Genomic DNA, 24,980 nt, shown 5'->3' with positions numbered 1-24,980 from the left:
GACTTTAAAACCTTCTGTGAGCAGGTTTGACATGAAGTCCTGATGAACTTTGATTTCTTCTGTTGTGTTGTGAATTTATCGCAACGTTCAGGCCAAAGTCCACTTTCTGGGTCAAACACAAGCAACGTGGACATTATTACAATCAGAGACTTCACTAAGACGAAGACACTGAGGACAATGGACACAACATCTTCCCTCATCAGGTAGGTTGTTGATTTTTAGTGATTTTTTAATTATTATTTTTATTTTTTTTATCCTGGCTTGACTTCAGCGAGACCTATGAACCGTCATAACAAGCTTAATGTGCGTTTAAAAAAAAATTAAGAAAAATACAAATTAATTCAACTTAACATGAAACTCAACTCTATCTAGTTACATTTTTAAATTAATTATGTTGTGAGTTTTTGTGTCAGAAAGTTGTGGATTATTTGTGCTCAGATCTGTGACCAAGCGAGTGTGGTCGCCGCCACAGCGGCCCTTCAGGGTGTGCTGTCACACGAGGGAGACCAGGAAGGGCGTCACGGCCGGGACCCTGGCAGAGCTCAAAGACAGGGTGAGACAAGTCTGTCCCCAGTATAAGACACAGCAAGCATCTAATCCCCACAGAGTGGACTCAGCTCCCAAATCCCATCTCTGTGACAATCAGCCATGATAAACGTGTGATAACAGATCTTTATGATGCCATAAGGGAGAGGCCTTTCACACTGCTAAAGCAAGACACAGAAGGACGTTTGACGTGTAAAGCAGTAACATTAGCGAAGAAACAAGAAATAAATCTCACCTCAAAGCAAGACACATTTCATGAAGCAAGAATGTTTGAGAACAAATTAATAGAAAATCTGTCTCACTCTGTTCAAACCACAAAATTTCTGATTGTCTCATAATGCAATGATGTCACAGAAAACATCAAAGGAAATCCTAGAACACTGTGATTGTTTATTGCTGTTTATGCACCAATTACTTCTTAACCACTAAGTCACTGTGCTGCCAAATCAATAAATAAAGCAATAATGTCACAGAAGAAATAACAAATAAAAGGAAATTCTATTTTAGGGTTGTTAAAGCGAGACACAAAAGGATGATGTCACAAAGGGATAAGGTTGGAGAATATAGGAATGGAAATCCTGTCTCACTTTGTTAAAGGAACGCAAAAAAGGAATTTTTAAAATTTAATAAAGCAACATCACTGAAGAAATAAAAAGAAGTCTGGTATCATTGTGTTAAAGGAATTTACAAAAGGGAAAAAAAATTATAATTCCTGGAATCAAAAATTCCAGAGAAGCTGCAAATGGAAAGCTTAGCTCACATAAATACATAAAAGAAAACATTTAGTTGAACTTTTAGTGTGTTCATATTGTTTTTGAGTGTTCAGAGGACCTTTTGTGTCTTCTTACCTGTGTCCTGCAGGTGTGCCAGGCCTTGCTGCTGTCTCTCTCTGCAGTGTCTCTGTCTCTGGTCTGTGAGGAGGACGGGACAGAAGTGGACTCAGAAGAGTTCCTGATGACGCTGTCGGACAACACGACGCTGATGGCTCTGGAGCCTGGACAGACATGGAGACCACAGCAGGTACGTCCACAGCAGGGACACCCCGCCCACACACACACCACGTCTGTCACTGAGGTCTCTCAGTCACCGTGCACGCTCTCCGCTCCAATCCCACAGGACGCCGTTGTGCCAAAATCCCAAAACGACAACCGGCCTCGGACAGGACGAGACATAGCCCGTGTGACCTTTGACCTTTACAGGTTGAACCCCATGGATGTGTTTGGCTCCCTGAGTGTAAAAGCCACCTTCCAAGGCCTGTACTCTGTGAGCGCCGACTTCCAGTGTCTGGGGCCAAAGAAGATCCTCAGGTAAGCCAGCGAGGGCGGACACGGGTCAGAATCAAACGGGCGCGATCAACCAGCAACTCTCAGGAAAGTACAGAAAGTTTTTGGGGCAAACAGATGTACTAACGTCAGCTGTTTTCCAGAGAAGCCCTGCGTGTTGCCTCCACCCTCCTCCAGGCTGCTGGACACCTGCTGATCGCCTCCGCCAGCATGATCCGCCACATCATCGAGGGCACTGAGTTCTGGCAGCCACAGAGGGCCGAGTACACGGCCACCTGGAAGTGACATCACAAAGGGAAACCTTCAGGATGACTCCTTCATCACCGATGAGTTAACAGCAGAGGGGAAGTGACCCTATTCCAGGCAGCTTCTTTCAGCTGTGGGGAATCAAGGACTCTTGTGTAAAAAAATAAACTGTATGTTTTATGTGCAATATTATTTTCCTATAGTGTTAAGCCCGATGCTAATGTAGTTTAGCCTGCACTGGCAAGTCAACGTGTGATTGAGGCACGTAATAAAGGCACATGGTTGTTACTTTGAGTGCTTTTGTTTAAAAATGAAACAGGCATCAGAGGGATGATATGGACCCTGTGCGCTCGAAACACCACCATACACACGTTTTCAGGATACACGCCTTCGTCATATGACTTCTGTGTGACTCATGAACCAAACTACTCCAAAATCTAATCATCTTGACGTGTCGACCCAAGTCATATTCCCACCAAGTTTGAAGGAAATCTGTCCAAGCATTTTTGTTATGGTGTCCCCACACACACACACACACACACACACACCAGTGGAAACAATCCCCTGCTGTCACCTCGTCACTGACTCACAGGGTAAATCGAAATGAAGGAAGCTAACAATCAAATGTTAAGCCACACCTGATTATCCTCTGCAACAATCACCGACGTGTCCAGCAGGGGGCAGACAGGTAACAAATAAACATGCAGTTACTAAATAAGCAAAACAAACTTGGCATTTCTATTGATCTGGTGCAACAAAGTGAAGCAAATTTGAGTCAGTTTGTCCTCATGACCTGCTCTTTTCATGTGGAGACTTAAAAGGTGACAGTGGTTACTGTTTGGGACTTATGGTGTTAGAGAGGATGGACTCACTCATTTATCCATTTATTCATTCGCTCACTCACTGCAGTTTACAGAGAACACTCACAGGCCTCTGCCAAAGCCTACAAACAAATATTAACATTCACAGCAAATAAAAACATGATCTTTTGACTCTGGAGTCTATGACTTTGATGTTTAATCAACAAAGTTTTTTTTTAATGTATAAAAACGTGAAAAAAAATTATACTCAAACATTTTATAAAATCTTTCAAGACTGAAAAATTTGGAATAAAAACTTCTCATGAATTGAATGTGAAATAATTTCAAAAATAGCATTTTGAAGGAATTTTACAACTCAAAATCATTTTTACCAAAAAATTATATGACTTTTTTTAAAATAGTTTATTTGGTTGCCAGAAATTTACACATATTTGCAGTTACAACTGACTGAAATATTTTTGTAAATTTGTACAAGCTCATTCCATCTGCCCAATGGGGACGAGAGTAAAAGCCCAATACATAATCAATAGATAATATTATCAATCAAGCTGTTCTTTAGAAGAAGAGCCTTTTTTGCCATTTTATATACATGTCTATATGTGCAATGTATGTACATACATATTATGTATGTACATACATTGCACATATAACACCCAATCCCACCACTAGGGGCAGTGTGCAGCCAGGAGCAGACTTTAGGCGTTTATGAGTTCATGCTGCACGTGACTCATTTCCCAGAAAACGAAACTTCTGGGTGGGTGGAACCAGTGGAACCTGTCACACCAGACCGTAAGGCGTCAACAAGAAGAAACATCTCAAGCTTTAGTTTATAAAAAACAGTTTTCCATCTGAGGAGACGATTCCAACCATGTCTGTCAGTCTAGATCAAGTGGTCCTCTGTGATATGTGCCTGGGGGAGGACAAGAAGCCCGCACAGAAGACCTGCATGAAGTGTGAGATCTCCATGTGCATCCAGCACCTGCAAACCCACCTGACCACTCCTGTGTTGCTCCAAACTCATCCTCTGACCCAGCCTGCGGTTTTAGACGGGACCACGAAATGTCCCCAACATGGGAAACTCCTGGAGTACTACTGCTTGGACGATCTGAGCTGCGTGTGCGTTTCCTGCGCCATTGAAGACCAGCACCGCCTTCACAATATGATGACCTTCTCCAAAGCCCACAAGGAGCTGACAGAGAAGCTCTGTGTTGAGAAGACCGTACTGGAGAAAGCAGAGCATAGAAGTATGTATCTGGAAAACTGGGAGAAGAGTGAAAGAGAGAAGGTGAGCCGCTCTGGGATACGTGTCACTGAGGCTGTGGAAAGCCTGCGTGATCTGGCTTTGACCAGCATCCAGAGTTCAGTGTCTGCCCGTTTGGTGGCCATAAAAACCAGCAAGAGCAGCACACAGGCAGCACAGAATGAGAAGGACACGTTCAGGTTCCTGCAGATGTTTTCTCAGGTGTATCAGGACATGGAGAAGGCAAAGGCTGTGGATCTGAGGAACGGCCTAGAACCCAGTGAAAAGCGTGACAAGCTGGTTGAGAAGATAAGACAGCATGGGGAAAACATGGTCAAGGAAGCAATCCAGTTCTGGGGTTCCTTGTTGACTTTAGTAGACCCAGAAAACCAGGAGTTCATGTCTACGAGCTCAGACCTGATATTTGACCCAGTCATTTTGGACAACTGTATCTCACTGTCTGAAGACAAGACCAAAGTTTACTACAATAATTGGATGGGAGATTATTCTGAACAAACACTTTGCATCAAGAGTGTGAAGACCGCTCCAAACTTTCAGAGATGGGTGATCAGCTTTTCCAAACACTGTGACTGGACCATTGGACTGTGCACCCAAAAAAGTCTAAGTAATGTGAACTCTGGAGAGGTCTATGGACTTTCTTGCAGAGGAGAACAGTTCAACTCTGTCATATCAGACAGTGAAGCACCTACAACTTTGTCTGAGCTTCAGACACAAACTGTAACAGGTCAGGTTTACCGTCAGGTGGTCAGCACTGTTGGTGTATATGAAGCAGAGACAATGCCTCAACCTCGACTAAGAACATTGGAGGTGGTGTGGAGCTCTCCTGGCTCCTTGTCATTCTTCCACAAAATCGGCCAATACCAGAGACAAAAAATCGTCACGATCAACCTGAACAATTCTGGCCTCACACCGTTTGTTCATCTGAAGAAGCCCCAGCAGCACCAGCAACTCCAGGACCAAAGGAAATGCTCGTGTGGCGCAAGTTACAATCTGTACAACAAGCATTACTTGTACAAAACATCACAGCTTAGATGCCAGTGTGTGAAATTCCTTCCTCACATCACTGAGGTGCTTTGTGAACTTGTGTAGCGACTCTGCATTTACACAAACATACCACAAATTATTTAATGAATCAACTTTAATCAATGAAATGCTTTTGTTTTTAGCATTTTTGTTTCTGTGTAGGCTCTCAGTTGTCCAGGTGGTTTCCATAGTAGAGAAGCTTGAATCATCGACTGGACTGGGTTACTTGATGCAAGCATTTCTTCTCTACAAAGAGTCAAGACAGAAGTCAGACTACCAGAGCAAGAATTTTAGCTGAGGAAGCTTCTGCGATTAGAAGCGAAACATCCTCACATCAAGCAACCCAGTCCAGTCGAAGATTCAAGCTTCTTTACTTTGTTTTTAGCGGTTGAAGAGAAACAGATGTGTTGAAGTTGATTTTATAGTGAATACATAAGTAGCATTTTATTTTTTTTTTTAAATTTGTCTCCACTTGCTGTTTTTAAATGTTACTAAATCAGGACCGCCCATTTTGGGGCCCTATGATTTGGTCCGTCACGTCACCGAGCATGATGTTTATAGCAAAACAGGCATGTTTAATTCTGACAAAACAGCAGCATTTTAGGACCCACAATTGTCCATCACAGACTACATGTAGAGGTCGTGGGGCACTGCGACGTTTCTGTGATGGTCAGCCTCTTTTTTGAGTGGACACTGCCATCTAGTGGGCTCAGAAAAACCCCAGATTCTTCACGTGACTTCGGTTTGCCATCACATCTTTGAAAATTATACACGGTCTGACTGAGGGCATTTCATGATGTGTAACTTAAACATTGTAAACAACATCCAATACTGATTTGTTACTATGTATTGTCATTTTCATCCGGTTTTTTAAGTGGTGGTCAATAGTTTCCATCTTAATTTTCTGAAGCACAGTGCGCGCACGTTCTGTTGAGTCTTTCCTTTGAAATATGTTGCGCAAAAAAGCATGTGAATGTTTTATTATTAACTCTGCATGTAAATAAAATACTGCAATGAGATTACAAACTCTTTATTATGTTGGAACTTTGTTTTACACTTCAAATGTTAATTTTGCACAAAATATCATGACTTTGACATAACATTAAAAATGTATTTTTGGTATGTGGCCCCCATATTGATTTTTGGCTCTTCAAAGGAAAGAATTTAGGCAGCCCTGAGTTCAATGCATGCTGATAACAGAAACAAAATATGTGGAACATTTACAAAGACAAAATAAGAAATAAAACAAGGCAGATTCCAAAAAACTGCTCAAAATAGAATTAATCAAAAAGTGTGTGAAGTGAAATAACAAGCAATGGGAAAGGCAGAAAATATCAGTCTCACACACACACACATTAAAAGCAGTGAAACAGCTCACAGGTACAGTTCTGGATGCAGATCTCAATATGGATAAATCCTCTGGAATTAAAATGACTTTTTTTTTACGATAAACAGAAGACAGTAAAATGTTTTGACACAAAGTAATCAAATGTTGCATTTTCATACATTTTAAAAAGAGGCAGTGAGTATGAATAAATACATTATTTTAAATCTAAAGCGCAACACTAAAGTGCAAAACACACTGTGTTTATAGAGAACAGACTGACACATTTATCGACCAGTCAATTTGAAAACAAATTTAGTTTGTATAAATTATTTAAAATCTGTAATTTTGGGACAGAGACGTTTCTGATTGTGTCAGAGGCCGGAATGATTAAACACAGACGACATGTTATCGTCCACAGACACACACACGTCCTGTGAAAACATCGGAATGCTCAGAGGAGGGGGGAGTGGTGGTGCGGGGGCCAGATACAGCCCCGATTAATCCAGTCTTTGGCTAACATCAAACTACGTGTATTTTGATTATCATTTACTTTAACTATATACGGTTTTAAAGCTTCCACTTGTGTAACTATAACTCACGCCACAAAAATAGGTACAGAGGATTGACACGCGTGCACGTGTGTTCACGTGTGCGTACACTATCAGACAAATCCAGATCTCAGGCAGGAGACTCAGCTGTCGCTGCCGAAGACGGTGTTGAGCTGCTGCGTGACCCTGATGAAGGTCGTGCGGCGGCTCAGCTCCTTCAGTTTAGCCGCTCCCACGTACGTGCACGTGGAGCGCACGCCCCCCAGGATGTCTCGCAGAGTCTCCTCCACGGGACCTTTATAGGGCACTTCCACCGTCTTCCCCTCTGAAGCTCTGGAGGACAAACGGGACAGGATGGTAATTCAATGACGCACATGTAAAGAATGATGAAACCGCCACGACTCCTCGGACTGACCTGTAGTCAGCCACGCCCCCCGTGTGCTTCTTCATGGCTGTGTCAGAGCTCATGCCATAGAACAACTTGTATTTTTTACCATTTTTCTCGATGATCTCACCCCCGCTTTCTGAGTGACCAGCCAACATCCCACCCAACATCACAAAGTCGGCTCCCGCACCTGACAAACAAACAAACAAACAAAAGCAGAAATGAGAAACCCCGTCAGATACTCTCTGACAAACGACATTAATTATAGTGCCAGCTGACCAATGGACGCTTACCAAAAGCCTTGGAGACATCTCCGGGACACGTACACCCCCCATCCTGCACAAGAGGCAAAAAAGTGGAGGAAGACCAAAACAAAACAAAACAGATATTTAGTCTGTGCAGAGCAGAAGATAAGACGGCACACTGTTCAACACACACTCAGCAATCAGTCACTGTGGGAAGAAGAACAGGTGTTCCCTCAGAAACAACCACACAAGAGCACAGGATCACCAAGAACTGAGCAAAGCTATGGAGGCCGTGAAGCGCAAAACAAATTAGGAAACACACTGAAATTTCACACAAATACACAAAAACATGTTAAAGTTGCAAACAACGCTGAACAAAACCTTAAGTTATTGTACGACCCGAGTTCTACGAAGGGTTAGATATACAATATTGTGGTCTCGCGTTCTATGCACCACACTGGTCCATGTAGACAATCTGACCTCTCTCTGACGCTCACATTGCCAGATGGCAGATACAAATGAAGTCAAATAAAGAAGCCGCAGTGTTTTTGAAGGTGGGTGTAACAGAGGTTCCTCATATCGACCACCCACAGTCTCCTGGGGCACCTTCTAAATCACAGCTGTTTTCAGTTTTGTTAATGTGTGTGTTTCTGAATTACTGTTGGCATCTTAATTATATTGCTGTTGTGTTACGCACGTGGTGGCCACCGTACTTCTGTCCATTTTGCGTCAGATTTTCACATCTTTTTTTAAGTGAGATTTGATGAAGCTGCTCACAGAAATGATGTGGCCGCCCAAACCGTGGGCTGCATCCGCACACTCGATGACAGCGCTGAGCTGTGGGTAGCCCACACCGGTCTTCTTACGGGTCGTACACACGGAACCTGCACCGCAAAACCACATTTTACAAAACAATTAATTTCACCTTGTTTTAAGAAATCACTTTAATTGGATAATTTAATCCTTGCGATGTTCAAGCATTTTTGAAAATATATAAATAAATACAATTCTTGAGATGAGTTTGTGATCACCTGGTCCGATTCCCACTTTGATGATGTCAGCGCCGGCCAGGATCAGCTCCTCCACCATCTCTCCCGTCACCACGTTTCCCGCCTGGACACAAGCACAGCAAGCCGCCGCTCTGTATCAAGACACTTGCTGCTGTTTCTGAAAAAAGCACGACGTCTGGAAGCTCCTGAACTACAAACCATGATGGTGTGTGAGGGGAACCGCTCCCGGACATCTTTGACAAAGTGGACAAAGTGTTCAGAGTAGCCGTTAGCCACGTCCACGCAGATATACTGCAACTGTGGCACCGCCGCCAAGATGGCTGAAATTTTTTCAAAGTCACCGTCACTAGTTCCTGTGCTGACTGCGACGCTCTGCAAGAAGGACAAAAAAAAAAGGACGGCTGTCTGAGTGCACAAAGCACCGCCGACGAGCAGCGCACCGCAGTTCTTATCGTTTAGTACCTGCAGGCATTCTGAGTGCTTTGCTGCAAACTCCACCCACTCGTCCACAGGGTAGTGCTTGTGGATGGCAGTGAAGAGGCTGAACTACAGGACGAGACACACAGAGGTTAAAGCACGGCGGGAAGTGATGCACGGCACAATTATTTTTAGAATTGGTTAATCAAAAAAAAAGATTGATTAAAATACAGATTTTTTTTATTAGTCTGTTAATTATTTTCTCATTATGCTTTCTTTAAATAACCACTATATTCTACCAAGAACTTTCAATCTTGCACTGAAATATTTTTTCATAATAAGTATTTATTTTGCAAATTTTATGGGACAAGGAAAGAAAATCCTGCAGCGTTTTGGCTCTTCCCGAGACATAAACAAAACAAAATCCAAGCAGAAATCTTAGAGGCTGCAGCTAACAATTATGTTTGTACTAATTAATAATTAAAAAACTGACTGATTAAAGTTTTTTTTTTTAATTAGTTTATTATTTTCTGATTATTTGGTTATGGTTTCTTTAAATTACCAGTGAATTCTATCTATCTAATAAATTCTACCAATAATTTTCAACTTTGCATTTAAATTTTTTTTTCATAGAAAGTTTTTATTTTGCAAATTTATTTAAAAGGGCAGGCACAGAAAAAAATATGGGGGATCTTATATCTTGAAGAGCTTTTTCTCTTCCTGAAAATGAAATTGAAACATAAAATTGAAACATATTTCATAGAGGCTGTGACTAACACTTATTTTTGTAATTGGTTAATCAAAAATAAATAACTGATTAATTAAAATTTATTTTGGGAGCGTATTATTTTGATGCTTTGATTATGCCTTCTTCAAATTACCAGTAAATTCTAACCATAACTTTGACCAATAATTTTCAACCTTCCATTTAAATATTTTTTCATAAAAAGTATTGATTTTGCAAATTTTAGGTAAAAATAAATAAAAGAAATATGGGAGTGAAAATCATATCAAGCTTTGGCTCTTCCTGACACACCAAATAAAAAGCAAATATATTTCATAGAGGCTCTGACTGACAACTATTTTCATTATCAATGAATCTGATGATTATTTTCTGGATTACTCATTATTTGGTCCATAAAATTTTAAAAGATGCAGAAAAATACTAATCAGTGCTTGCCTGAGATGACGACCTCAAATTTTGTTCAAAAACCAAAAATATTGAGTTTACTGTCAGAGAGCAGAAAATATTCATTTTTAAGAAGCTGAAATCAGAAAACTTAGACTTTTTTCCCTTTTTTTTAAAGAATGAAACTGATTAATCAGTTACCAAAATAGACTCTACCGGCTTAGTTTCTTTAACCCAAGCACTACTTTGAAAGAGCATGAAAACTGAAGGATTTCTTCATCTTTCTTCTGCAAGACGTGAAGTCCACGTAGACGTGCTTCTGTTAGCGCTGTGAGGGAGGCGTGACCCACCTGGTGCAAAGCCAAAGCCATGTCAAAGGTCCCCACAGTGTCCATGTTAGCTGCAATGATGGGAATCCCATGGTAGTTCCCTTTAGAGTTCCTGAAGATGAAGCTCCTCATCAGGTCCACCTGAGGGGCAGCAGAGCACTGAATGAGCAGCGCCGTCTGAACCCAACCGACAGAAAAGCTACTCTACGAGGGCTGTCAATAAAGTAACGGTCCTTTTTATTTTTTTCAAAAACTATATGGATTTCATTCATATGTTTTTACGTCAGACATGCTTGAACCCTCGTGCGCATGCGTGAGTTTTTCCACGCCTGTCGGTGACGTCATTCGCCTGTGAGCACTCCTTGTGGGAGGAGTCGTCCAGCCTCTCGTCGGAATTCCTTTGTCTGAGAAGTTGCTGAGAGACTGGCGCGTTGTTTGATCAAAATTTTTTCTAAACCTGTGAGACACATCGAAGTGGACACGGTTTGAAAAATTAAGCTGGTTTTCAGTGAAAATTTTAACGGCTGATGAGAGATTTTGAGGTGATACTGTCGCTTTAAGGACTTCCCATGGAGCAAGACGTCGTGCAGCGCTCTCAGCCGCCGTCGTCTGCCTGTTCAAGCTGAAAACCTCCACATTTCAGGCTCTATTGATCCAGGACGTCGTGAGAGAACAGAGAAGTTTCAGAAGAAGTCGGTTTCAGCATTTTATCCGGATATTCCACTGTTAAAGGAGATTTTTTAATGAAAGACGTGCGGACGCCGACGCGACGCTCCGCCACAAGAAAAACACCTCTGTTGAAAGCCTTAAGGACAAGTTGGAACATGTCCTGCTGTTAAACAATTTCTCATATACTCACTCCACTGAAAGCCATCAAAAGCCGCCTGGATTTTACAAATGGTTATCAACACGGAGGTGTTTTTCCTGTGCCGCCGCACCGCGTCGGCTGCGTCCCGACGCGCGGACCCATCCGCACGTCTTTCATTAAAAAAATCTCCTTTAACAGTGGAATATCCGGATAAAATGCTGAAACCGACTTCTTCTGAAACTTCTCTGTTCTCTCACGACGTCCTGGATCAATAGAGCCTGAAATGTGGAGGTTTTCAGCTTGAAACAGGCTGACGATGGCGCCTGAGAGCGCTGCACGACGTCTCGCACCGTGGGAAGTCCTTAAAGCGACAGAATCACCTCAAAATCTCTCATCAGCCGTTAAAATTTTCACTGAAAACCAGCTTAATTTTTCGAACCGTGTCCACTTCGATGTGTCCCACAGGTTAAGAAAAAATTTTGATCAAACAAAGCGCCAGTCTCTCAGCAACTTCTCAGACAAAGGAATTCCGACGAGGGGCTGGACGACTCCTCCCACAAGGAGTGCTCACAGGCGAATGACGTCACCGACAGGCGTGGAAAAACTCATGCATGCGCACGAGGGTTCAAGCATGTCTGACGTAAAAACATATGAATGAAATCCATATAGTTTTTGAAAAAAATAAAAAGGACCGTTGCTTTATTGACAGACCTCGTATGTGTGCGTCACAATGTTACGGTTCCATAATGTGGTGAAAAAAAAAGAAGCCGTTATCCGTATATTCACCTCACTGCGAGTCTTGAGCGTGCTCCGCTTCGGACGCAGCAGCACATCTTTGAAGTCCAGCTTGACGTCGTTCTCGATGCGTGGCATTTTGGAAACAGGTTGTACACCTGTGAAAGAGCAGGTCAAAGGTCAGGATCATTATTCTGAACTCAGGACACATTTTGTTACCTCTGCCAACCGACAAAGGAGGGTCATGTACAATTTTGTCCCTGTGTGTCGTGAGGGAAGCCACCAAGAAACCCAGACAACTCTTTAAGAGTTATGGTCTTGTGTGGCTGTCAATAGTGCAACTTCTCTGTTGCATCGCCAGTTATAGAGCTTGATGTTGGAACAAAGTCTTTACAAGAAAACTGATCAAATCTTGGCTAAATTCTCCCATGTGCCTTCTGGCAAACTGAAATGTTTGTTAAGCCTTTACTGAATGACTTTCTTGTTTATTCTTTTCACGTGGCTTTAGTCATTCTGTATGATGCAACAACCACAACATGAGTTTAAATCCAAAGCGTTACATAATTAATGACACAGCTGTTTGATCTTTAGCTTCTGCATCCAAGGTTACGTCACTTCCATTAGTCACTTGTTATTAAGCACAGAAAGCCTTTACCTCAGGATAAACTACTAATACACGGACGGCGGTGTTATGTGGCGTATTTATATGAAATAAAAGGTTTACCTTCAGCAAATTAAGAGCGGTTTTGACTGCACCTCCTCTTTTTTTTTCCACCGTGTGAACGGACGAAGCTTTACGACCTTGTAGTTCTTACGAAGTCATGGCGCGAAGACGACGCGTTGATTAAAAACTACAAAACGAAAGACTTACTTTACGATATGTTGCAGTGATGTCGCAAAAAGAAAAAGAAGAAAAGACCTTTGCTTTATCTTAGACCATTTCTCGCTGAATTTTAAAATATTTTTCCCCTCAAATGTGGTATGTTTTTAATAATGGTGAAATAAATCATCGAACCAGATATAAGTTTGTGGTGGAACGTTTGATACAGGCGACGAGGCGGCGGAAGTCACAGCCAGACACAGGAAGTAGGAAGAATAATTTTTTTCTTGTTTAATTTGTCATTTTCAGACTGAAATTCAACATATAAACATAGTTTTTAATCCGTCAGATATGCTTATTAAAGTGAAGGTAAGACTCGAAAAATCTAGTGAGTGAGACAGTAAGAATCTGCGACCTGATTCTGTCACGTATTTGTTTGATTGTCATAAAATAAACACAATTTACAACTCGCAGTTTATATTTTTCACACGAACAAAGAAAACAACAGAAACGTGCTCATTTATGGTCACTGGTTTAGGATTTTAATACAGTAGCTGAGGTGCCCAAAGTATCAGATTTGGGTTTACAGAATCTCACGACTTACAAATTTAACATAAAAAAATAAAAATCTTTCATTTATTTTCTAAAACCGCTTATTATGAGGCAGTTGTCGCCGAAAAAAGGTGTAATTCAGTCCATTACAAATACTTTTATGTGCAGTTGGTTTTGATGTTAGTTTTGTCATTTTACATTTTATTAGCGTGTTTTTAAACTCTTTTTTTTTTTTGATAAATTGATATTGTAAAGCAATTTGAAATGAACTTACACTGAACGTGCTATTAAATATGACGAGCTATATAAATAATAACAATTATTAGTAAGTTACTAGAACTTTAGTCATCTCCGAGCTTATATTGAAATGATTACGTTTTTTATGCTAAAAGCACCAGATTTTGCACAGACATTGTTTGATATATAATTAAAAAATAGATATCGTACCAATCTCCCTTTTTTTGTTTTAAATTGATGTAATTGTGGTTGGAATGGATTCAGCATCAAATTGTTCAGGTTTACAGTATGTTTCACCATTTTAACAGTTTAGGGCCATTGTTGCTAATTTCTTCATATCATGTGATTATTTGTTTTAATATTCATGTTCTTCACAGACACTGACGGGGAAGGAGATTGAGATCGACATCGAGCCCACAGATAAGGTTCAGGTTTTTCATTGTTTGCCACTTGATGAATATGTGTGGTTTGTGCAGCTCTTCTTCACTGTGTTCTGCACTCAGGTGGAGCGGATTAAAGAACGAGTGGAGGAGAAAGAGGGCATTCCGCCGCAGCAGCAGAGGCTGATCTACAGTGGGAAACAGATGTAAGGATTTAATTATGTCAAGGTTCACCCACTGTTGGAGGGGGTCACTTGATTGACAGGGCATGTTATCATATATATATATATTTTCCTTTGATTTTGGAATCCAATTTATTTTTATGTATTTTTTGTAAGTGGTAGACAATAATAAATAACTGTACATTTCCATCACTGACACAAGATCAGTTGTTAATCTAAAAAAAAAATCCTACTGGCATGACCGCTGACCTCTTTTAAATTATACTTGGACATCTCTTTTTCAGCACTGTCACTGAAATCGTCCTTGCTATGATTTATAAATGCATAAAGGACATCATTCAGCTGCCTGTAATTTCCATCTCATCATAAATGAAGAGGAAAAACATTCTGTTGTATTCTGACCGGAACGCAATCTCGTTCCTCTTTTCTCAGGAATGATGAGAAAACGGCGGCTGACTATAAGATCATGGGAGGCTCCGTCCTCCACCTGGTCCTCGCACTACGGGGAGGCCGACCAGCACTCTGCTGTCCCAGAAGCATCCGCTAGACGCTGACACCGTTGGGAAGCGGCTTCACGTTTGTCCGGCCCACAGCCGACGTATACCTTGAAGATGTCTGGCCATTGGCTGCTGCTGAGGCAACAACAAAAGAATTAGCTCGTAGTCTGCTTGTTGCAGCCGCCTTTTGTCTGTAACTGTTAATATGGGACACTTCACACCTTTTTGATTGGTTTAAAAAAAAAAACAATGGGCAAAGTTCCTGTACATTCGAAGCCTGATTGTAATTGGATCGTGATGTCCAGTGTTGAGGTATTTTTGTCTTTGGGTGGTTCTTTAGGCTGAATATCTTGAGATTTGGAGGCACTGATGTTATCTTAGTTTGGCTGGCTTCCAAGTGGAGCAGAAAGGAGAAACCTGTTCTTGTCACCTTGGTTTTACAGAAGCTAAAGTTTCTACAGCTTCCCGAGTGTCATTTTCTCCTGTTTGTACTTGAATTGTCAAATTTGTAGTGCCAGTGACATGATGAGGGTTCTTAAAATGTTCTCAGCTTCAGTGGGAAACGTGACAGGACAAAGATCGTTCTTGCTTTATTTTTCGACATAGTCTCCCTTCAGTGCACTTGGTCCACCAGTGTTTAAGCTCTGCTGTCTCTACATCCAAGAGAGACGACTCATGTTTGTTTGGTCCGAGTCATTCACTGGGAACTTGGCCTCTGTGTGAGGCCAACGTCTGGTCTAAAAATGGTATATAAATAGATATTGTTGAGACTGTTTGTATGATTCAAGAAGTATCTTTATAGTTTGACACCTACGTGTTACCTCACATGTACAAAGATTCTGTGAAGTTCTTTACCAGTGACCAGTGCTGTGGATCAACATGTCAGTAGAATTAAAAACATGAATGAACAAGATGAGAAAAGTGTTATTCAAGAATAGTTTTTATTCTTGGCACACACTCACCACCAATATGTACATATATATCATATTAGCTTTGTTAGACGACTCCTTTAAACAGTCCGTTGATGTAGGATCTGTACTACAGGCTGAACAATTTACAGTTCCATACAACACAACCTTGCAGCATTTGATTTCTGTGGTTAGTTTTCAGATCTCATTTATGCAAATCTCTTGAAAAAAATTAAATCAAAGTCATGGCGGCAAAACTGGTTTTAATACAAAAAGTGGTACAAAAATGGCAATGTACAAAAGTTGTAGATTTCTAACTTAAGAGTTTGGAAATTTACAACACGTATATAACTTGTCAGTTGTAATTTTACAATTTATAAATTGGGAAGTTCCAAGTTGTGTTAAAATTTTGACGTCTCAATTTGCAATACTGAAGTGACTTGTAAGTTTGCAGGTATAAATTGTAAATTTACAGTTCACATTGTATAAATTTCCAAGTTGTACAATAAAACACAACTTGTCTCTTGTACAACTTGCATTTTTCCTCTTCAAATTTGTTTTGTCATTATTTAAAAGAATGACACCTTTTTAAATATATTTTGACTTGTAAATAAAGAAAAATTAAGACATCTCTGAAATAATCAGACATCTGAATACAAGAGGCAGCATTTGTATATAAATGAGGCAATTGATTGTAATTGCAAAATACATTTGTAAGCAGTCTTTATTTGCTAAGAAACAAAGTACAGACTCACAACAGCTGGTTGTCCTGTAAATATACAATAACTGTACAAGCACAAAATACATTTTACTTGGCGAGAGGTCCACCCTGTTCCCCTTAAAAGTTTAACAATAGCAACCTACAAATTACTGCCTCATTTCTTCAGAATTACACACTACATATATGTCAGTGAGCACTGAGAAGACTGAAACTCCTGAGGAATAAAGATTTAAAAATTCAGTACTAACACAATTAAAAAAAAAAAGGCACCTGGAAAAATCTTGAGTGTTTCAGTTGTGGATGATTCTGGCAGTGGATCCACTCAGAGCCACTGGTTATACAACCCCTGGCAAAAATGATGGAATCACCGGCCTCGGAGGATGTTCATTCAGTTGTTTAATTTTGTAGAAAAAACGCAACTCACAGACATGACACAAAACTAAAGACATTTCAAATGGCAACTTTCTGGCTTTAAGAAACACTATAAGAAATCAGGAAAAATAATTGTGGCAGTCAGTAACGGTTACTTTTTTGACCAAGCAGAGGGAAAAAAATACGGACTCAGTCAATTCTGAGGAATAAATTATGGAATCACTCTGTAAATTTTCAGCCCCAAAACTAACACCTGCATCAAATCAGATCTGCTCGTTAGTCTGCATCTAAAAAGGAGTGATCACACCTTGGAGAGCTGTTGCACCAAGTGGACTGACATGAATCATGACTCCAACACGAGAGATGTCAATTGAAACAAAGGAGAGGATTATCAAACTCTTAAAAGAGGGTAAATCATCACGCAATGTTGCAAAAGATGTTGGTTGTTCACAGTCAGCTGTGTCTAAACTCTGGACCAAATACAAACAACATGGGAAGGTTGTTAAAGGCAAACATACTGGTAGACCAAGGAAGACATCAAAGCATCAAGACAGAAAACGTAAAGCAATATGTCTCAAAAATCAAAAATGCACAACAAAACAAATGAGGAACGAATGGGAGGAAACTGGAGTCAACGTCTGTGACCGAACTGTAAGAAACCGCCTAAAGGAAATGGGATTTACATACAGAAAAGCTAAATGAAAGCCATCATTAACACCTAAACAGAAAAAAAACAAGGTTACAATGGGCTAAGGAAAAGCAATCGTGGACTGTGGATGACTGGATGAAAGTCATATTCAGTGATGAATCTCAAATCTGCATTGGGCAAGGTGATGATGCTGGAACTTTTGTTTGGTGCCGTTCCAGTGAGATGTATAAAGATGACTGCCTGAAGAGAACATGTAAATTTCCACAGTCATTGATGATATGGGGCTGCATGTCAGGTAAAGACACTGGGGAGATGGCTGTCATTACATCATCAATAAATGCACAAGTTTACGTTGATATTTTGGACACTTTTCTTATCCCATCAATTGAAAGGATGTTTGGGGATGATGAAATCATTTTTCAAGATGATAATGCATCTTGCCATAGAGCAAAAACTGTGAAAACATTCCTTGCAAAAAGACACATAGGGTCAATGTCATGGCCTGCAAATAGTCCGGATCTTAATCCAATTGAAAATCTTTGGTGGAAGTTGAAGAAAATGGTCCATGACAAGGCTCCAACCTGAAAAACTGATCTGGCAACAGCAATCAGAGAAAGTTGGAGCCAGATTGATGAAGAGTACTGTTTGTCACTCATTAAGTCCATGCCTCAGAGACTGCAAGCTGTTATAAAAGCCAGAGGTGGTGCAACAAAATATTAGTGATGTGTTGGAGTGTTCTTTTGTTTTTCATGATTCCATCATTTTTTCCTCAGAATTGAGCGATTCCATATTTTTTTCCTCTGCTTGGTCTAAAAAAGTAACCGTTACTGACTGCCACAATTTTTTTTTTCCTGATTTCTTATAGTGTTTCTTAAAGCCAGAAAGTTGCCATTTGAAATGACTTTAGTTTTGTGTCATGTCTGTGATCTGCTTTTTTTCTACAAAATTAAACAACTGAATGAACATCCTCTGAGGCCGGTGATTCCATAATTTTTGCCAGGGGTTGTAGTTTAAGACAAAAGAATATAATGTGTGTGGGAGTGTTATTTCTATAAAGTCATTTATGTTTACATACATACATAATTAACATCAGACAGAATTACTTTATTAAGGGGTTTTGTGGTCACTTCTACAAACTGACCCTCTAAAGTGTTTGAGTGGGATCAAAGGTTTATTTTGTGAATCTCTGTTTCAGCACCTTCAATAAAGCTATTAAATGATCCTTATTTATTTCAACACAGCTCGATAATACTCTCACTGACAGATGGCTTTAGGCAGGGAGAAGTAAACTGAATTTACTGGACAGATAAGAAAATCAGTCTGTCAATTTGTGAATTTCCACAGCTTTGACAAAACATGTGGTTCTGATGGAAACCATTGTCTTATTTTATTTTAATTTGAAGGTCAAATCTCCCATAAATATCTCACAGCAGTCAGAAATGTTAATGGTACAAAAGTGCACGAAATGTTTCTAGTTAAGGCAACAAGAAGAAAGGTGCAGCTTTTACAAGCCAATTAAAAAAAAATCTAGAAAGGGAGAACCAACATTAAAATGACGACAGCTCAAGTGACATAAACAATTACAACAATTACACACAAAAACCATTCTGGAATCACAGTCACTTAAAAAACAATAACAGTGTACTTCACAACAACAGACAATCTGATTCTCCAAATCAAAATCCAGCTTTGGTGTGTTGAAATGTATGACAAAGCAAAACATTTGTAACAACAGACGAGAGTCTTTTGATAATAACAAAACAAAAAAGCCACTCTTCCAGTGGGAGTGTGCAGGGAGTGTGTGGCGGGAGTCATCGAAGCACGAGTCATGAGACGTGTCTGCATAAGAACGTAGAAGGAGCTAAACTGACTCTATTGCACTTGTGAGCGACTCCAAACACACATTTGGTGTCACATGACTGGAAACATCTCAGACTATATTTGGCACAAAAATTATCAACTGATGCAAAGAAACATGAGCGTGAATCACCAGGTGGGACAGAACTTCAGTAGTCCGCTGACTTGTGCTTGTTTTCCTCTTCTTTGGACAGGGGGGCCTTGGCCTCCATCAGTTCCTGCCCGTCGCAATCACTGCTGCCGCTGTCTTCGATTGGATAAACGACCAAACACAGCTTCTGGCCCACGTAGGTCATCTTGTCTGGAGGAAGAAGGCCATGTTGAAAACATTTCGTGTTTGTGAAGGAGAAAGGTTCTACTGATGAGTCAACCCCAACAGGAAACCAGTGAACACATGCACTCAGACATGTTGTTGCATTAAATGTCAGAAAATAGGGGGAAGTTTGCATTTTTGTCTGTTTGTCATGATAAAGCTCAAAAAGTGGTTTTCAAGGTGATCTTTTAGTCGAAGAAGGTCTGAGTACATTCAGATGGCCTCACAATTTGCCAAACAATGTTATTATAAGATAAGATAAAACTTTATTGATCTCACAGTGGAGAAATTCACATGTTACGTCAGCTCTTAAAAAAACACACAAGATGGGTGCAAGCAGAGGAAAATGTTCATCAAACAGCGTGTGCAAGGATAAGCAATAATAATAATACTTGTAACAGTACAATAAAATAAGAAAATGAGGTAGAATTATGTATTGTGATAAGTATTGTATCGTGATTTGTATATTGTGATAGGTGTATAGTGATATGCATCAAATCATCTTAGGTGATACTGTATGTATCAAATCAGTCGGTGTATCATGATATGTATCATATCATTATTGTGATATGTATCGTATCGAGAAGCTAGTGTATCATTACACCTTTACTAAACACAAAAATGAATTGATCCACTGTTGGAAAAATACTCAAAACCACAGATCAAACACTAAAATGGTAATGTGTCATTGACAGTGGAAGACTGTGCTTCATCACCAAATGTAAAAACAATCTCACCCCAATGCAGGAAATAATCTGCCAAAAACCCAAACACTCTGTCTGACCCACCTACGAAGGAGTTGAAGCACTGAGGCTTGTTTTCCCAATAGACTCCCAGGAAATAGATGGGGATGCCGGTGAGCATAATAGCCAATCCGACGCCGCACACCACAGGCTCAGAGTAAAGTGAGAAGATGAGCAAGAAGGCCCAGAACAAGAGGTAGATGACCGGCCATATCAGACTGATCTGCAAACCAGAACAACAGCAGCCATCAGATAGAACCCGCAGGCCTTTTTCCACAACACGTTTTGTGACGTGCAACATACAGTGTAATGAACAGCAATGATTAATGGAACCCTAAAAGGTCAATTTTATCAATCTGCTACCAAACTTCAGGGAGTAAACTTCTATTTTTAAATGGTGTGACTCCGGCTTTGAACGCAACGTGTCATGGATGCAGCTCAGCGTTAAATGATACCAAGCTAGATGTTGATGCCAAAAAAACCTCTTGTCTATTCTGGTCCTTGTTGATCTGAGATTACTCTAACTTCACTGTTATAGACCATCTTAAGTAACGACCAATATGTTTTTTTTTTGGGGGGGGGGGGGGGGGGGGGCACAATGTAACAGAAAGTTGATGTTTTACAGCTTAAACATGAATTTTATTATAAATAACTGAAAACATAACCAACAACCAACCAACGTACATCACGCTGCCTTCAGTCAGTTTGGCAGTTGCGGTGTCGCATCACTCCACATTTGATAAGAACAGACTTCATGTCTGTCTTGGCCACGCCTACCCGGTGGCATAGCGAGCACTTGTGTGTTGTCGCTGTAAAACACCCACTGTGATTGAAAGTGATTGGCAGCTGGTCACGTTGCCTCTGTCTCTTGTAGCTAATGTGAGGAGTGATGGAGGTCCAAGCCATGCTTGACAGCATTGCAAACAATGTTGTTGGAGCACACTCTGCTGGACAGACTTCATAATGACACAACTTGGAACAGCCAGTGTTTCTCTTCATTGTTTATTTGGTAAAAGAAGTTTTTATATCAGCAAAAATAACACCAATATATTGGCGAATGGCTGATATTGGCAAACAAATAATAAAATCTAATCTTAAGAAACCACTTTAAAATTCCATCACTTATATTACATTAGTATGCAGTTCCTCAAATAAACTGTCACTTTTGATACAAGTGAACTGAATTTGTGAGTGTTTTTTCAACACTTTGTGGTTAATTTCTTTGCTGATGACACTCTGCTTTACTCATCTGACCAGAGACACTGAAACTGCTTCAGTGCAGATTTGCAAATGTGCAACTCACCTAAAAATTACTGAAGATATTTTAATACTTCTATTATTGTATTTTTTCTGTTAGAACTTTATTCTTGTAAGTTTGTTATTTATGTTCCATTTAAAAAAATCTATAATTTAGCACATTACAAACAACATTTCTCAACAAAAACATATAAAAATAACATAAAAAATTAAAAAAAAAGTCTTGCAGTGCCTGGAGCACAAAGACAATGATCACTCAAGAATAAAATGATCGTGAAAATCTCCTGAAATAAAACTTGAACGGTAGAAAACAGGCCGAAGGAAATGACTTATATTTAATGGATTAATAAATATTACACATTAATCAGTTCTTCAACATTTTCAAACGTTTTATAGGCACTAAAGCAATTCTGTTGAACAAATGTTACATGTTACATTATGAAATACAAAATATACAATTTTTAAATTAGGGGGAAAAAAAACGCACCTTGATTGGCCGATGCATGTTGGGCTGTTGATACCGCAGGACAATCTGCCCGGCGACAGTGACTCCGTAGAAGAGGTAGTTGATGAAGCCCACGTAGTTGATGAGCGTGTACATGTCGCTGGTGCACAGCATGAGCAGCGTGGACAGACACTGGAGAGTCCGGACGAGAGACCACAGTCAGACACAACGTTCAGGGGTTCTGCTGAAGATGAGTTCTGGACTAGTTAACGGGACTCACGGTAAAAAGCAGAGCCGGGATGGGAGTGCAGCGCCTCACGTGGATCATGGCCAGCAGACTGGGAAGGTGACCTTCTCTGGCTCCGGCAAAGAACAAGCTGCGAAAAACACGGGGTGATGAACGCATATCGCATCTTAAACAAGAGAGGACGGTGGACTGTACGAGTTAACTGTTTACCAGCAGAACATCTCAAAAAGAAGAGATTTCAATTCCAGTCAAATCAGACCCAGAGGTCAACTCGGGTGAATCAAGAGTTGACTCGATTTTTGTATTTCCAGGATCATTATCAATCCATATTTTATAATGTTTCTCAGTGATTTACAGGACGTGATGACCTGCATCCTGCAGGGGCAGAGCTTAAACCCCCCTCAAAACATTCCAAACACTGACAACGGAAGCAAAGCTTTCTGAAACAGTGAAACAACTGCTTCAGAACACAATTCTCTCAAAATGCTTGAACCACAAAACAACAAAATTGAATTCCAACTGTTTTAAAACACTTGAAACACTAAACAAAACAAATACATCAGATTATTTCAACTGAAACACTGAGTGGAAAAAAGCTTCAGAAAATGATTCACTTCAAACATGGTGGAAACACTCACGAAACAGTTCATGACATTATTCTTTAAACATGCCTGAAACACTAAACCACACAACTGCTTCATAACAGGAGTCACTCTTTCAAAATGCTCAAAACACAAAATCAAAACTCAGATCACAAAATAAAAAAGCTGAATCAAAAAATGATCCACTCATTCAAAACAATAAATCAAACAGATGATTCGGGAAATGATCCACATCTTTGAAACGCTAGAAACACTTAATACATCAGTGTTTGAAACTGTGAAAGGCAAAATTATTCACTCTTTTAAAACACTTGAAACATTAAAAGAAATAACTAGACCAGACAGCGACTCTGTCTCAAATTCAGAAAATGAATCTTTTTCTTGAAAACTTTGAAACAGTATATACAATGTTAGTTGAAAGAATTACTTCAGGAAATTATTCTTTTGAAATCCTTTAAACTAAATGAAAAATAAAATTGTTTTTAAAATGATTCACTGTTTTTGAAACACTCAAAACACTAAACGAACCAATTGCTTCTGAAAATGATGTACTACAGTGGCAACATCTAGTGGGATCCCCCCCCACAAATCCCTGCCATGCCCCTTCTTTTGTGGCATGGCACACACTGCAAATACTGTTCTACGATGGTCTGACCAAGATGTTCGTGATTCAACTAACCGTGAGGAGGTGAAGAGGGAACCGTTGACGCCCCCAAAGGTGGAGAGCGCCACAGAGATGGGCATGATCCACGCCATGACTCCCAGCAGCTTCTCGCCAAACGTCTGCGATGCAGGAATGAGGAGGATGCACCAGAGGAGAGGAACACGGAGTAAAAGTGAGGCGTCAACTATAATCAACTGCTAACAAAAGAACAAACTGCTCCTGCAATGTTCAACAGTCACCACTAGAGAGCGATAGAATGCATTCTGAATGTGTGTGGATCTACTCACCACAGCCACAGCGTTGGAAGCCAGCAGCTCCTGGGGAGTCATGGCGGTGACGTAGGCAATGTTGGCAAAGACGTAAACAAACGTCACAAGGGGGATGGAGATGAAGATGGCCCGAGGAAGGTTCCTACAAAAACAGGAGGAAGAAAGGAAGGATTTAAAGACGGACCTCAGGAGACACATACTGATAAAAAACACCTGGATTTAAAATCTCAGATTCTTACACGTAGGGGTCCACGAGCTCCTCTGTGACGTAATTCAGGAAGTTCCACCCTCCATAGGCAAAGGAGCCTTGTAGGAAGGCCAACGCTATCAAGCCGACATCATAGTCCTGGAAGGGTTCAAAGGCGTTGGCCGGCTCCAGCCAGTAGTACTCTCCTACATGGACAGGAAGATGATACAAAGATCCAGCTTCACCTTGGCGCAACACTTGTTTGACGGCATTTGATATGGATTTGATACATGCTGATAACTGCTGGTAATCTCATCCACATAACATCCTGAGAGGGTTGTCTTGCATCAGTGAAAAGCTGGATGTGCAGCAATTTTCTACTTTTGAACTTGGACAAGACTGAAATGATGGTTCAGATGATTTCTGGACCAGATGCAGAACGGACTCTGCTGCAGGAACAGATCCACTGAGTGGTTCTGTTTGCAGTCAGTCTGATTGGACCCACTGATGGTTCAGCTAAGGCTAAGCTAACGTTAGCCAATTAGGTGTCCTTTATCAAGGGAACCAAGAGGGTTAACTAAGTAGGTTCATTTTGGGGGAAGTAACGGGTCCATTTGTGGTCTACGCTCTGCTGGGCTGATAGTTCCCCCCCACCCAACCTAACCTTGGTACCAGGTCTCTTTGGAGAACTTTTGGGTACTGCTGGATGACTCTGTGCCAGCAGAAGGGTTGTCTGGGAAAACCAGATGAGGCAATGTGTCCGTGTGGCGTGTTTCTATGGACACGCCCACATTTCACCTGGTTGAGGTAGATTGATAGAGGTGGGGGCGGACCGACTGTCTGCCTATTTGGTAGCCATCCAGAACTCCAGGCAGTTCTGCAGACCCGCGTGGCAATGTGCAGCCAGACCGGACCTGGAGAACATTAACTCAGGCTGTTCTTCATCATTTCTTTCAGGTCTGCTG

The 24,980-nt window shown here is 40.6% G+C and overlaps 4 protein-coding genes across 4 annotated transcripts in view; 2 read left to right on the top strand and 2 right to left on the bottom strand.

Moving 5' to 3' along the window:
• The first annotated feature begins 54 nt into the window (after positions 1 to 54).
• Positions 55 to 2,156, top strand: cideb (cell death inducing DFFA like effector b). Its single transcript, XM_034165108.1, has 5 exons — positions 55 to 203; positions 439 to 553; positions 1,408 to 1,566; positions 1,663 to 1,853; positions 1,973 to 2,156. The coding sequence occupies exons 1-5, from the start codon at positions 178 to 180 to the stop codon at positions 2,112 to 2,114; spliced, it is 633 nt and encodes a 210-aa protein (XP_034020999.1). The 5' UTR covers positions 55 to 177; the 3' UTR covers positions 2,115 to 2,156.
• Positions 2,157 to 6,194: 4,038 nt separating this feature from the next.
• Positions 6,195 to 12,945, bottom strand: gmpr2 (guanosine monophosphate reductase 2). Its single transcript, XM_034165107.1, has 10 exons — positions 12,838 to 12,945; positions 12,165 to 12,271; positions 10,592 to 10,711; positions 9,158 to 9,241; positions 8,894 to 9,067; positions 8,717 to 8,798; positions 8,463 to 8,569; positions 7,734 to 7,776; positions 7,471 to 7,630; positions 6,195 to 7,388 (listed from the first exon to the last, which is right to left on the bottom strand). Exons 2-10 carry the CDS (start codon positions 12,249 to 12,251, stop codon positions 7,199 to 7,201), a joined length of 1,047 nt encoding a protein of 348 aa, XP_034020998.1. The 5' UTR covers positions 12,252 to 12,271; positions 12,838 to 12,945; the 3' UTR covers positions 6,195 to 7,198.
• Positions 12,946 to 13,158: 213 nt separating this feature from the next.
• Positions 13,159 to 15,323, top strand: nedd8 (NEDD8 ubiquitin like modifier). Its single transcript, XM_034165109.1, has 4 exons — positions 13,159 to 13,302; positions 14,100 to 14,147; positions 14,226 to 14,308; positions 14,717 to 15,323. Exons 1-4 carry the CDS (start codon positions 13,285 to 13,287, stop codon positions 14,829 to 14,831), a joined length of 264 nt encoding a protein of 87 aa, XP_034021000.1. The 5' UTR covers positions 13,159 to 13,284; the 3' UTR covers positions 14,832 to 15,323.
• Positions 15,324 to 18,770: 3,447 nt separating this feature from the next.
• The window catches only part of slc7a8a (solute carrier family 7 member 8a), a 29,354-nt gene continuing 23,144 nt past the window's right edge, over positions 18,771 to 24,980 (bottom strand). The window contains exons 5-11 of the mRNA XM_034165104.1: positions 24,068 to 24,221; positions 23,847 to 23,970; positions 23,575 to 23,678; positions 22,327 to 22,423; positions 22,089 to 22,238; positions 20,390 to 20,567; positions 18,771 to 19,589 (exon numbers count right to left, since the gene is read on the bottom strand). Coding sequence (XP_034020995.1) covers positions 19,438 to 19,589; positions 20,390 to 20,567; positions 22,089 to 22,238; positions 22,327 to 22,423; positions 23,575 to 23,678; positions 23,847 to 23,970; positions 24,068 to 24,221 — 959 coding nt within the window. The 3' untranslated portion in view covers positions 18,771 to 19,437. The remainder of the gene's footprint in view (positions 19,590 to 20,389; positions 20,568 to 22,088; positions 22,239 to 22,326; positions 22,424 to 23,574; positions 23,679 to 23,846; positions 23,971 to 24,067; positions 24,222 to 24,980) is intronic.

This window comes from Thalassophryne amazonica, chromosome 23 (assembly GCF_902500255.1).
Source record: "Thalassophryne amazonica chromosome 23, fThaAma1.1, whole genome shotgun sequence".
Classification (NCBI taxonomy): Eukaryota; Metazoa; Chordata; class Actinopteri; order Batrachoidiformes; family Batrachoididae; genus Thalassophryne; species Thalassophryne amazonica.
This window is presented reverse-complemented; position numbering and strand designations above follow the sequence as displayed.

What these genes read in the sequence shown, in the direction of transcription:
- nedd8 (XM_034165109.1), top strand. An exon ending in ACATCGAGCCCACAGATAAG is followed by an intron (nt 14,148 to 14,225) that starts GTTCAGGTTTTT and finishes TTCTGCACTCAG; the next exon opens with GTGGAGCGGATTAAAGAACG. An exon ending in ATCTACAGTGGGAAACAGAT is followed by an intron (nt 14,309 to 14,716) that starts GTAAGGATTTAA and finishes CTCTTTTCTCAG; the next exon opens with GAATGATGAGAAAACGGCGG.
- cideb (XM_034165108.1), top strand. Translation starts at nt 178, where the DNA reads ATGGACACAACATCTTCCCTCATCAG. An exon ending in AGACATGGAGACCACAGCAG is followed by an intron (nt 1,567 to 1,662) that starts GTACGTCCACAG and finishes CCAATCCCACAG; the next exon opens with GACGCCGTTGTGCCAAAATC. An exon ending in GGGCCAAAGAAGATCCTCAG is followed by an intron (nt 1,854 to 1,972) that starts GTAAGCCAGCGA and finishes GCTGTTTTCCAG; the next exon opens with AGAAGCCCTGCGTGTTGCCT.
- gmpr2 (XM_034165107.1), bottom strand. Translation starts at nt 12,251, where the DNA reads ATGCCACGCATCGAGAACGACGTCAAGCTGGACTTCAAAGATGTGCTG. An exon ending in CAAAGTGGGAATCGGACCAG is followed by an intron (nt 8,570 to 8,716) that starts GTGATCACAAAC and finishes TTTGCGGTGCAG; the next exon opens with GTTCCGTGTGTACGACCCGT. An exon ending in GGGGGCGTGGCTGACTACAG is followed by an intron (nt 7,389 to 7,470) that starts GTCAGTCCGAGG and finishes TTTGTCCTCCAG; the next exon opens with AGCTTCAGAGGGGAAGACGG.